At 48.7% G+C, this 13,843-nt stretch overlaps 1 protein-coding gene across 13 annotated transcripts in view; it reads left to right on the top strand.

Moving 5' to 3' along the window:
- DTNB (dystrobrevin beta) overlaps positions 1-13,843 on the top strand; it is a 296,518-nt gene that overhangs the window by 98,202 nt on the left and 184,473 nt on the right. For all 13 annotated transcript variants that reach the window (XR_009462220.1, XM_019497687.2, XM_019497682.2 and 10 more), the window contains one exon: positions 12,599-12,723. Coding sequence is in view for 12 of the 13 variants with exons in the window: in XM_019497687.2 (XP_019353232.1) it covers positions 12,599-12,723 (125 nt within the window). In the remaining variant the exon portion in view is untranslated. The remainder of the gene's footprint in view (positions 1-12,598; positions 12,724-13,843) is intronic.

Raw genomic sequence — 13,843 nt, 5'->3', positions numbered from 1 at the left:
GCTTGTGTCCTGATTTAGGCCCTCATTGATATTTGTTCCTCAAGTAGGGATCCACAAACGGTCTGTTGAAGGTCTGGTGCTTTATATGATTTGAGTGCAGGCGTGCTGAGCTGACTGATCACGTTGGCAGATGACACAAGACTGGGAGGGCTTGTAAATACTTTGAAGGACTGGATTAGGATTCAGAAATATCTTTGAAATTAGAGGACTAGGTTATAGAAAATAAAATTCAATAAAGACAAATGACGGTTCTTTAATGTGGCAAAAGCTGTCTCGTTTCTGTTTGGCATTGATGTCATTCTGCCAAGCTTTTCAGGCTCTCCTTTTTCTGTCAGTGAGAGCTTGAAGTTCGGTATCACTGTCATGGACCCAGTCCTGATGTTTCTTTGTGGAGAAGCCCAGAGAGTCTTCACGCACTTCATGGATGCCTTTCTTGAGGCTCTCCCAGTGATCAGTGGTGTCAAGATCATCAGGAAAGTCAGAGTTTCTCCCTGAGGCACTCTGGAGATGATTATTTTCAGCAAGATCTTCCACGCGCTCGATACCGAACCTCTTCCTTGGCTGCTACTTTCTTTTACGCTGTTTTGGAGTGATGAGCATGGACCTGGCTGAGTATCGGATGACGATCCATCCCACTTCGATGATACAGACGGCGCGCCAGTCTCAGCCGTTCACCGTGCCGTGGTCGGTCAGGTGCCAGCGGTTTGAGCAGGGGTGCATCCATCGCGTCTTCCATGCGTCGCTCTGATGCAGTCGGGGGTCTGGGAGGAGGAGACCATGTTCCAAACACCTTCTCAGGAGAAGAAATTCATTTGAATTGACTTTCCGCACCCCTTCTTTTCCGCGTGGTCCTTTCCAGCGCTCCGAGTCCCTGCCCACTCTGGCATTGAAATCACTAAGGAGAGTATCACCACGGAGAAATACCTTACCGTCTTTGGGGACACACGACAGGCAAGAGAAATCTCGATGACCAGAGGTTTTTGTTCCTCTGCAGCCATTATGAAATATTCCTTCTGCGTCTGCCTGCTTCATCACTGAGGACTTTCGTGTTTGTTTTTGGATTGCTGTTAATCTGGAAACCTCGCTCTTGACCTTGCCACCACAGGTGACCCTACCCGGAGTACAGCACTCCAGATGGCATCACTCTCACAGTCATTGGTGGCATATCAGCCTCGCCACCACGTCAAGGTTGCGATCCGTGGGGGGGGTCGGTCAGCAGCGCCGCCGAGAAGAATCTGGAGGTTACGGCAGATCGTAAACTCAACGTGAATCAGCAATGTGATGCCGTCCGTCACTGAAAAAACAGATGCAATTTCTGGCCACATTAACAGAAGCAGTATGTGCAAGACAAGTGAGGTGATAGTACTGCTCTCCTTGTCAGTGGTTAGGCCACAAGTGGAGTATTTCTGTCCACTTCTGGGCACGGCGTTAATGAGAAGGATGTAGAGAAATGGGAGAGGATCCAACAGCAAGCGAGGGAGGATGCTACGAGAGCTGGAGTGCAAGCTGTACCAAGAAGAGTTGAGAGATTTTAGGCGTATTTAGTCTGAAATAGCACATCCTTCATCTCTTCAGGGGGTTGGACTGGATTGGCTCTCAAACTTTAGGCTCAAAGCACCACTTGTTAGATTGTGCATCTCCCCATAACTTTTGTGAACTCAGCAGCACCCCATTTAAAAAAGTAATTTATTCATTATAATGCTTACCTCCTTACCGAGGGGTGAGACAGTGGGGGCTGGAAAGCAGCCAGGCAGGGAGACCCCTTAGCTGCTTATAGAGTCGTAGAGAAGTGGGGCTGGAAGAGACTCCGGAGGTCATCTAGTCAACCTCCCACCTGAGGCAGGATCTTCCCTATCCAGACCAGCCCAGACAACCGTGATCTAAACTCTGAGCCCCGACGCAACACAGACCTCACACCCTAACCTGCCACAGGTAAAGCAGGGGAACCGGGGCAGCCACTGTCCTGCTTCTCACTCCTCTTCACACTTCTTGGAGCATCTTTCAAGGGAGTTCACAGCACCCTGATGGAGAATCGCTGGACTAGATAATCCTTTAGGTCCCTTTCAGAGCTGAAATTTGGTAGTTCCGTTCTGACACATAGCTGAAAGCCAACATCCACCCCAAAGAGCAAGGGCTAAGTCAGGATCATTAGCATAGCTAATGCTATATGCTGGACTATTTGCAACTGCAAATGAGCTATAAATAAGCTTTTTTCTCTCTCAGAAGCTGTTTCTTCACTTTACTGATTCACACACACTCTCAGTAGAGCGAGTACTTTTAAAAACATAATAAAGAGGGGTACTGAGTGCTACCAGCGTGCTCATTATCCCTTTCCACTTAGCTATTTGTGGTCATTGGGCTGCAGACACAGGAACTGTATTTTTTTTAAACAATTTGCAGGTCTAGTCCATGTTTCCCCGGCAGAGGGCACTCTGTCTACGGCCAAGCAGGCGCAGGGCTCTGGTAGCGATCCCATCAGATGGGGAAGAAGAATCTGCTGAAAGCCAAAGGGCAAATGCATGTGCTTTTATCTGCCTCGTCCTTTGCCTTTTGTGTAGGGTTTTGCCCTCTCTAAGGACAAGTTTCTTAGCTTTCACTTAGTTTGGTTTCCAGGAAGAACTTCTGTAGTACCAGTGGAGGCACAGGAGATTGTCTGCTCATTGTCTGACGTTGAAAGTTTCTCTACTTCCTTAATTTTCTGTCTGCAGGAATGGTGGGATTGTTTAGCCACTAGAATATACGGCCCCTGTGTCATTTGCACAATTATGGTGTGCAGAAGAGTTGTCAGAACAGACGGCAAGAAAAGAGAACCTATAACCTCAATTTTCAGTTAGCTTGTCTTAGTTTCTCAGTTCTTTTTCCTTTTTTTCAAACAAACTTAATGTTTATGACATGGAGGATCCCATAACTTGTGTTACCTTTATTTGGCATCGTCAATATGCTGGCTGCTTTGGAAAGAATTAAAGATAAGTGTCCATGGCCCCCAAAAGATTCAGTTGCCACAACATAAAATGTGGTGGAGGGAGTAAGAGTAAGTGCTAAAAGCAATGAGCTTGGTGCAGTTGCACTTGCATCTTGTTAATTCACCAATTTTACTTTCTTTGTGCACAAAAACGTTTGGCAAAGTAGGGGTAGGCAGAAGAAGGGTTTGTTAAACCAAGAAGTGAGAGAGGCTTAGGAAACCTGTACAGTAGGTAAAATGGGTCTCTGGGTATGTAAAGCACCAGTTTTATCATAGTTATATATTATTGATAACTTTCTCATAGTAAGTCTACTAAATACTTTCTAACTTTTAAAACATTTCTTCATTGTCACCAGTAGCTAGCTAACTTTTCTCCAGAAGAAATTGCCCAGTGACGTTTATATCCATCATATAAACTTTGACTATATTTTTCTGATTAGATACTTGCAGTAACCCTTATCACTTTTGTATCTGAGCAGCTGGTATGATAGATAACACAGGGACGTGGGATCTACAGCACGTGTGCAGGCGCATTGCAGACATGAGCAGATATCACTTCATTGGTTATGCTCATCTTACATTTCAGTTTTTTGTTATGAAGGCCAGAAACATGAGGTTTTTTTTTAATGAAGCTTAGAGTCTAACAGCACATACCTAGGATCCAGGATCCTAGATTAATGTGCTGACGGTATACCTGGAATACGGAATAAACCAGGGCTTCACGGAGTTAATCGCTGTTACTCAGTGAGGATAGGTATCTCGAAGTCATTGAAGGGACAGTAGAAAAGGTATTCTGACTTTACCTTGGGGCTTTGAAGCTAGAATACAAACCAACTGAAGAACACAGAACACAGAGCCAGGGCTGGTTTCTCCCTTCTTCTCTTTATGCTGTAAAACTGACCAGACATTTTGACTTCTGGTGAGTATTTATTTGCCTTTGAGTTTTCTCAGGAACCAGGAGAAGCCAGATGTACTTCTGGGTAGGCAGACACTACTGTAGATCATGCAAAGCTGGTTGATCGCTGCTCTTTCGAGCAGATGTCATCGCTGCTCATACAGCACTGTCGTAGCTTGGCACTGATACAAGTGATATCTATACCATATACATATGGCTGATGCAGTGCCTATATAAAGATAAGGTGTTGTTATAATTCTGGTTTCACTTACTATTACCCCAAGCTGCTGGTTCAATGGAAATTTTAATCAAAAAGTAAAAATACATGCCTTGAATTTGTGGCTGAAACCAAAGATGGCAGAAATATAAACCAAGGATCTAAGGCCCGCTCTACACGTGGAGGTAAAGGCGCAACGACCTAACACACGATCCACACAATCATGCCTCCTGCCATGTCACATACTTATGTGTGATCCAGCATAATATCCTATCACACCTTATTGTCGGTACAGGGGGAGCTTGGGATCGCCATCCTAGGCTCCCCCTGAACCAGCAAATGGGGGACTTGCAGCCTTGGCTGTGCCCCACAGGCAGCCAGGGCTTCAAGTCCCATCAGCTGACAAGACTCACGGTCCTGGCTGTGCCCTGCGTGCCACGCGTGCATGTGGAGCAACTGAGAGTGAAGCTGAGAGTCCCATCAGCAGCAGGACTGCGTTCTCCCAGATGTGGAGAGCATGGTAGGCACCCACATCTGGGAGATGGTAGCTGCTATGATCTCCCAGCTGCGGAGTGCATACCATGATCCCTGTGGCTAGGAGATAGCAGTCCCACAGCTGATGGGACCAGGTACTGTGGTCCCCCAGCTGTGGGGACACACCGTGCACCCCTGGGGCTGGGAGCTTGTAGCCGCCAGGACCCGCAGCTTCCAGACTCCCAGCCCCCGCCAGGCATGGTCCAAGTAGATATCAGAGAGAATGTCCTGAAGAAAGGATCTAAAAAAAGACCAGAAAACGTGGTACATCAGTATACTGGGAAGTAGGGGTTCCACAGGGGATTAGAAAGTGCTGATATTGCTGCCTGCTAGTGGGCAAAACGGTAGAGATATTTTGTAGACGTACCAAAGACAGGTTGAGTAACAAATTAAATACTGTGCTTAGATAGAAACAACCCATCCTAAATATCCCTCGTGTGAACCTTTTGGAGAAATGCAGACAAAGGATACTCAGAGTGCCTTATTGGTGAGATGCACAGTGGGAGAGATGGAAAAATGCTAACTTAGGGGATTGGAGGAAGATCAAGAGCAGGACAGCAAAGTCTTGGAGAGGTTCCTGTGGCTACTTTAAGCCACTTTATAGGAATGACCCAGGTAAAAAGAGAGACAAGGATTTTTGTGGTATCTTTATTAGACCAACTACACAGCTGGGAGAGCTGTTGGACAGCCTTTCAGGCATCAAGTTCCCCCAGCACTTAGACCTCAAGAAGGGTACTTGATGCCTGAAAGCCAACAGCTTTCCTAACTAGACAGTTGGTCCAGATACAATAAAAGATATCACAAAAAGTCCTTGTCTTGTACACTTACTGGATCATCATGGCTACAACACTCCCACCCACACTTCCATCTAGCAGTGTCTTCATTTAGTACCTGAGTTCAGGGGGCTACATCTCTGAAAGGATACATGGGAATTAAACTTCTGCATAATGAATGGTGGCATCTAATGGATGTGATGCCCTAAAGCTCTTATTATGCAGGAGACATCCTGCAAAATATCCAGAAAGCAGGATTGGCTGTCACTTCCCAGAAGAGTATGGAGGCAAAGCTGGAAGCAGAGTATCTTGGATGCTTGTTGGAGAGAAGGATGTTAGAAAGTAAGTAGATAAGTGGTAGCGATCAGGTTGTACCTGAAACCAGACGCACGCTTAGGGACATTTCCACATGTAAAACTAAAGATGAATTAAACCCTTAGTTTGGAATCCAGTGTGCAAAGGCTTTTCTAGATCAGAAACGCCATATTTGTTCTCACCGTTTTTCGGGGTGGTCTTAGTGCCTGTTGTCTTAATCCCTCCTGTTATGCAGGTGTGAAATGAAAAATGGCTTGCCCCCCAGAAGCTTACAAAATCTAGATCAGTTGAAAGAGAGAGCAGCTAATTGAAACAAATGGGGAAGATGAGGTTTAACATATTTTTCATTTTTCTAGCAAAGAGTTTTCCTTGTGAGTAGATGGTTCTCAGACAGGGCTAGTCTTACTGGAAGGGGAGATAAGGAAGCAACTGCCGTCTATATCAGTAGGAAGTTGTTTTTTTGGGAAACAAGATAGTCGAGGTATAAAATAACAGCTCTTTCATGTTGCTTTGCTTCTTCCAGTAGCAGCTACGCTGGGAAGCAATACTGAGGGAGCTGAGGTAGGTGGAAACTACCTTCCCTTCCTGGGGTTTCAGAGTGAGACTGCTGGGGCGGTTCAGTTGTGTGTGCAGGCAAAGAGGGCGGGGATGGTGTCACGATACCACACTGACTGATGTCTTCTTCTAGTGTCTTCAAGCAGGGGTCAGCAGTCTGGCTCAGGCTGGACCTGGCCTGTGGGGCCTCCAGATCCAGCTGCAGGAGCTGTGGCAGCATCTGGGTGGGCAGCAGGCTCTGGGGGGGGGTGTAGGTGAGGGGCAGCATACTTGGACCACCCTGCACTGCAGCCAGGGGACGGGTCCTGGCCGGGTCCCAATTCCCACCAGCCTCATATCCAAGCTGGGTCATCCTGGCCTCCTGCCGGAAAACACTGCCCACCCAGCCCTGAGGGGCCTGCGTAGAAGAGGTCACGGCAGAAGGCACTGTCTGATCTCAATAGGACACCTGGGCAGAGCAGGGTCGGGGGAGCTAGGACAGGATGAAAGGAGCACGAAGTGACGAGGGCAGTTGGGAGCACTAGTCCCCCAGCGTTGGCCCCGTCCAGTGCTTGCTCAAGCACAGAAGCGATCGATGTCCTTGAAAGTACAGAGCTCTCCAACAGGCTTCGTCTGAGTATAACCACCACGTCTGAGTTCGTGACATAAACACATTGCAGTCTAGGGAAGCCGTAAACAAGGTGTGTTTCCAAAATATTATTTATAGCCTCATGGAGAAGAGATCCTGTCTCAAGACTGAGAGCAGATTTTTATCATCAAAGCTGTGAGGTAACATTTTTGCATAATTAATTTCACCTAACCCACCTGAAGCACTCGAATAACTATTTCAGTGTGCAGGGGCCTCCTATAAATAATATATTAGAGCATAAGTTTTACCTAGCTCATTTTCTGGCTTGCGGTATCTTTTCAAGCTGATAATAAACACTTTGTTTGATCCAGTCTGCATTGAGGTTTGATCGCTTCATCGCAGGGAGTTACCAGCTGAGACTACCAAAGGACCCAACTTTCTGAATTCTCAAGGGAGGCAGACTCCCATAACCTTGAAAGTGTGCGTGGGTCAGGCGCTGCTTCAGGGTGCAATGCACGTGCATCTCCAAAAGGATGCAGTCGAATTGGAAAAGGGCAGCCAAAATGATCAGGGGTACACAGCAGTTTTCATACCAGAAGAGTCTACAAAGGCTAGGAGTCTTCAGTTTGGAAAAGAGCAGGCTGAGGAGGGGTATGTATGATAGAGGTCTATAAAATCATGAAGAGCGTGGAGCAAGTGCCCAGAGTGCTGTTGTTCACCAACGCCCTAGAAGTGTGTGTGGGGTGGGGTGGGGTGGGGGGGGCACCAGTGAAATGAGTAGGTGACAGGTTTAAAACTGACAAGAGAAAGTACTTTTTTACCCAGTCTGTAGTTAGGCTGCAGAAGCCATTGCTCTGGGGAGCGGTGGGGGCAGGCAGCCTAGCCAGGTTCAAAAAGGGACTGGACAAGTTTTCATAGATCCATAGATGTAGGGTCAGAAGGGACCTCAGTAGGTCATCGAGTCCGGCCCCCTGCCCCGGGCAGGAAAGAGCGCAGGGGTCAGGCGACCGCAGCCAGGTGCTTGTCCAGCCTCCTCTTGAAGACCCCCAAGGCAAGGAGAGCACCACCTCCCGTGGGAGCCCCTTCCAGATTCTGGCAACCTGTACTGTAAAGAAGTTCTTCCTGATGTCCAACCTGAATCTGCTCTCCGTCAGTTTGTGGCCATTGTTCCTAGTTACTCCAGGGGTGCCCTAGTAAATAAAGCATCTCCTAGTCCTTGCTGTCCCCCCCGATGAATGTATAGGGAGCCACAAGATCACCTCTCAGCCTTCTCTTGCGGAGGCTGAAGAGATCCAGGACCCTCCATCTGTCTTCGTAGGGCTTTGCCTGCAGGCCCCTGACCATACGAGTGGCCCTTCTCTAAAGTTCATAGATGACAGATCTCTTAACAGTTGTTGAACAGAATGGTTGAAAGGTTTCCTTGGGCATCTCCAAACCAGCAGTGATGGCTACCAGGGAGGGTAGTGAAAAGGGGATGCACTAAACCTTTTGGCTCTGTGGGCCAGGGGAGTGACGTGGCACCCATCTGTGGGCTGTATTGCTGCTGCCCCCTCCCTGCCTTGCATGCCGAGATTGGGTGCTGGGGGCCTGGCACTAACCCCCCCTGCCCCCCGTGTGCCAGGATTGGGCCCTGGGGCCTGACACTGTCCCTGCTAATTCCTGCATGCTGGGGTCGGATGCCAGATCCATCCTACGGGGCCCAGATCTCCCCGTGGGTTCAGAGATTTGGCAGCAGGAGAGCCGAGGAGTCACTTCCCTGCTGCCACATTTCTGGGGTCCCGTGAGCCGGATGGCACGGGGCTGCAGGCCAGAGGCTGAGCACCCTGCTCGGGATCAGTTCAGTTCAGCGCTGCCACTCTTGGAGACGGGCCTCTTCGCTATGCCATGGGAAAACAAGGGCTTAGGCCCACAGGGAAAGCTGTAAGCCCCTCTAATCAGGGAGGCATAGCAACTAATAGCTTGGGGCAAACAAAAGAGAAAACAGAGACGGGAGCGACCGTCATAGGTTATAATGAGAGATCCAAAGGGGACCACACTGGCCAGCTCCCACGGCCCCCTGAACCAGTTGCAGGAGCCTGTGGATGCAAACCGGTGAAACTCTGCCCAGAGGTGTGAGAAGGGGAGTCGCAGGAAAATAGCCCCACGCTTGCCCAACTTCCCTCTGGCCAGAGCTTTTTTCCTCGTCTGATAAATGGACAGCTTGGCCAGAGCCCTGTCGGAGACAGGATCCTGGGTAGATGGACCACTGGTCTGCCCCAGTGTGGCACCTCTTCTTAAATGACTGTTATTTCTGCCACTGGATCCTCAAATAAGAGTGAGCAAGAAATCTTAAAAGATCATTCGTTCTGCAGCTGCCAGCCGTCCGACGTTCCCCTCCCGTAGATAATATCGTCAGTCCCCAAAACTGGGATTCTGGAAAGGAACCTAGAGCTCTGCCGAGAGGTAATTTTCTCGGAAAAGGGGCGTCCTCATTTAACCCTTCGGATTGCTTTAGGTTTTGGGATGGGAAAAGTCCATCGCACACGTTGCTGCAGCATGCGAGTGGGAAACCCGCATGCCATAGGGAAGTGGAATCGATGGTTTGACCAACAATGCTCAACTGCTAAGTGCCAGTAGATGTAAAGCAAAAGTCTTGGCATTTTGTGTTCATTAGCTACACTTCTGACTTTTTCTTTTTTTTTTAATTGAAGGACAGCAGTTGTAATGTGATAGCATTTCAGTTCACGAGGGGACCATTAGCTTATCTCTTCTGACCTCCTGCCTACCACAGGCCATTATATTTCAGTTTTTTTTCTCACAACAAAATGACAGTTCATAATTATCATGAACGGCTATTACTTACAATATCTCTGTATCCAGTTCTCTAGATAAAAATATTCAATTTATGTGGCAACAAAACCGCCTCAAAATGGTGCAGTAAGCAACACAAATAAAGAAGAGGCCATACCTGCTGTGGAGACTGTAGTGCTAAAAGCAGGCACAGGGTAGCTCTGCAGCTCAGGCTGCAGGGTAGTGTAAAGATAGCTGAGTAAATGAGCTAGCTCGGGGAGGAGAAGCCACCGAGCTGGAGAGCGCAGAGAGATAACTTGCCTACTTTTGGCCCCTGGGCAAAGGGTTGGCACCTTGCACCAGTTCAGGTGTTCCTGGGGACGGTGATGCAGGCTGCAGAGATACCCCCGCAGCAGCTGGACACGAGGGAACGACCTAGCCAAAAACACAGCACCATGACAGTAAACAGGAGACGGGGTCTTGGGCCGGGGCGTCATCAATGCTTTTGTAACGAGCAGGAGGAAAGCACGGAGCAGAGACTACCAGACCCGGGAGAGAAAAGCATGGTTGCAGACCGTAAGGCAGCAGGTTTGGCAGAAGGCAGCGGCAGGAAAGGGTGGTTCGAGGGCACAGAGTTGGTGGGTGCAGATGGATGTAACAACAGTTTCAGCAAAATTGGACAGGGATATAAGCTGCTAAAGTGTCGTGGTTGGGTCTGCCTGCATCTGCAGTGAACAAATATGGCAAAAAATGTCGACGCTTTAACTCTTGCATTCAAGGTTAAAACTAGAGGCTGTAAGCAGATGCCTCATTTGAGGCAGTCCCGATTGTCCTGGATCAGACCACGTCGCCCTTCCAAGCTGCATTGCTGCCCTCGGCTAGCAGCGAGACGCAGCCTGACAGGCATGTTCCTGAGATGACTGGCAATTAGCTCGAATGACCGGCAGTTAACTAAGAGGGACACAGCGCTGTCCGGGGGAAAAGTGTTGGTGTATTTTATCTCGCATACTTCCCTGGTGCTTGAAGTGGTGCTCAGCCTATCCAGTCCCGTCGGCTGGGTGCATGGGGTCGGGCCAGGGGCCAGAAGCTCGTCTGGCTGGGCCACGCACCTGAGCTACTGCACCTGCCCCGATCCCTGGCTCTGCAGCCGGATTGGCTGTCGCACGTGCCGCTCGCCCCTTGTAAGCACACCTGCAGGCCGTCACGCAGCCTCGGTCTGTCTGCCCAGCCTCTCATTCACGGCTCTCCTCTTGTCCTGGCTCCTGAGACTGCTCTGACCCCGGTCTTGAATCGTTCCTGAACCTCCGCGCTGGCTCTGCTCTCTCTGGTTTCCCCGGCATCCCCGCCTGGCCTGGCGTCCTTGGCCCTGGATCTTCCTTGGAACTCGGCACTGGTTCTCTGACCCCGGCACCTGGCCTTGGCTCACGTCTCGGGTTGTCCCTTGCATCTCCCGTCAGCTCTGGGAACCTGTGCCCCCCAGATCACCCTAGTCGCCTACTGCAGGCCCGGCTGCCTACGTTCCAGCTGAACCCTCATGCATGTGATTTGTGTGGGGTTGGTCCGTGGACCTGATCCAGCTTGCAGGGTCAGTCTGCAGGTGTGATCTGGGGCGCTGGCCGGGCCCCGTGCTCCAGGTGTGGCTCCAGGTCTGGCTGCTGCACCGTATGCCAGCCCCTCCCCAGGTGCTGGACCTGGCCAGGGCATGGCCCAGTCTGCCAGCACACGAGGCCGTGCCATCTCTACTGCTGCGTTCCTCACGGGTCCAGGGGTTTGACAGCGGGGGAGCAGTGACATTGTTAATTGCCGTGGCTCCGGGAGTGATTAATATTGCTGCCACTCCCCCTCCACCAGACTTCCAGACCTACGGGGAGCCCTGTGGGCGGGACGATGTGGCTCTGGGCTGCATTTGGCCCACGGGCCAAAGATTGAGGACCAATCGACTAGTACATGTGTAGGCTCCTGAAGCAAGAGGCTGCCTTCCAGGAGACATCTGCACTCGCTGGCTTACTTCAAGTACCTGTGAGATATGCCGGATAAAATGTGCTGACAGTTTTTCCCTGAGACCTGGCTGCACGCGCCCGTAAGTTAATTGTGGCTCGTTTAACTTCATTGTGGTTCATTCCAGCGATAAGCCTGTCAAGCCGTGTGCTCTCCCTGGTCGCCCACTGGCAGAGGAACAGCAACGCGGCTTGCAAGGGCTTGTGTTGTAGGCTCTTGGTGCGCGTGCATTTAACGGCATGGTGCAATCTGGTCTCCAGTCCCAATAATCGTGCCTCCTGCCATGCATGCATACTTGATGCTAGCAGATCACAGCCTTTTCCTCTGATGGACTGAGCTTCCGCTGCTTTGGTACATTCACTTTTCTTTTGTTTACTAAAATTTGCCGAGTGGAACTGGTGACCTCATTATTTTAATCTATTTGCGTTGTGGAGAATTTACCTGCATGTATGCTTTTCAGGAAAAAATCATATTAATTTTTATCCTGCATTACTATCCATCTCCAGTCTGTACTAGCGAAAGCTTTCCAACTGCTAAGGAATCCTTAAGGATTTCTTTCCTTCCTCTTCTGCTTAAGTAGAACCTGCTCAGTTCTGGGGGGAGCGGTTGGCAATTCATAATGAAGCAGTGCATTGAATTTCAACAGGGCAGCTCCAAAAAGCCACTAAAATAGCTGAAATCCCATAACAGGCCGTGGTGATCTTTTGCTGTGAACTCTGATAGAAAGGTCAGGAATCAAATTTTGGATATTGCTTAAAGTTGGAAGGCTATCACCTTCAAGATCCCATCTTAAAGAGAACATGGAGATTAATTCAGTTGAGGCCCTTTCCACACGACTGGTCTTATATGACGTGCATGAAGTATTAACTTTGTACTAATCCGCTAGCCACAGTATAATTTAAACAAAGATGTTCTGTATTTTTAAAGCTGCACATTTTTCACTTCTGTGTTCTCTCATTCGACAGATCGCCAGTTTGAAATGTTCAATTTATTGTTTTATTCTTTTAAACAGAAATCACCTGCAAAGAAGCTGAGCCATGCAATTAGTAAATCTTTTGGTTGCGTACCAACTAGAGAGCCGCCGCATCCTGTCTTTCCTGAACAGCCAGAGAAGCCACTTGATCTTGCTCATATAGTGTGAGTAGCCATTTGTATGCCCGTTCTGTTTCGGCAAGCTTAAAACTACACGCATGATGCCACACAAGATGTATGTGGATATGTTTGATTACTGTACTTGGCTCCTTTAGGATCGTTTAGATTTACCACTGATTGTTTAACTTCTGTTTTTTATCATGGAGAAAGGGCCCAGCCTTGCAGGGTACTACGCAGCTTCAGCTCCCACTCAGCTCGAACGGGAATTGAACCTATTCTGCATCTTGTTAGCTCCGATCTCAGCTTCTATGGATTTTGCCATAGATTAAACGATATAAACAAAGCAATGTCTTTTATAGGTTGTATCTTCTTCTGTATTCATATTTTATGGAAGGGTTTTAAGATACCATTACTGGTCCACCTGAACTTCATGTATAACTCTCTATGGCTTTCTAGGAGTCTTGGATTTATAAGTTATTCATTTGTTTGTCTCCAACTTGTATGCCATGTTTTCCTGCTCAGTAGTGTTGTTTGTTCAGGTTCACTGTGGCCTTTTGTGAAGCTGGCAGAAGGGTTATAACAAAGAGCCATTGTGGCACTGATGCATTTGGACAGATCAGTCTGATATTTCTACTTCTTGTACTCATTAGTTTTGGGCATCAAAATTTAGACCCCAAATTCTGGCATCTCTTATGTGTGATAAACAAAACCTCCAAGAAGACAATCAGTAACTACCACCCTGCTTTCTGAAAACCCTTTTTTTCATATCAGCAAAAACTAAACAAATAGCTTGGAGAAGAATAAGGGGAGAAAGGTAAAATGAGGGGCTATAATTTAAATAAACTCACTAGTTTTGTGCACTGGATCCAATAAGGATACCAACATTGCAGTTTCAGGACAGAATTAAGCTGGTATGCTTCCTGTTTTCATGTCATGATTGGGATCTACCGAAGTTGCAACGAGCAAAAGGGATTTTTGTGGGCTGCTCACAGTGCACAGAGCCATTTTCACCGCGAGCCTGCCCCTTGCAGCTGATCGGCCAAGGGGGTCCCTGTGGCCCCACCCTTTGCCACTTATTGACGGCCAAGAGTGCTGTCCGTCATGTGGCCCCACCCCTCGCAGCCCTCTCAACCAATCTGGGGGGAGGAGGAGGTTGCCGTCTTGG

The sequence above is a fragment of the Alligator mississippiensis genome, chromosome 1 (genome assembly GCF_030867095.1).
Source record: "Alligator mississippiensis isolate rAllMis1 chromosome 1, rAllMis1, whole genome shotgun sequence".
In the NCBI taxonomy this organism is placed as follows: Eukaryota; Metazoa; Chordata; order Crocodylia; family Alligatoridae; genus Alligator; species Alligator mississippiensis.
The sequence above is the reverse complement of the archived record's forward strand: the minus strand, read 5'-3'. Positions and strand labels throughout refer to the sequence as shown.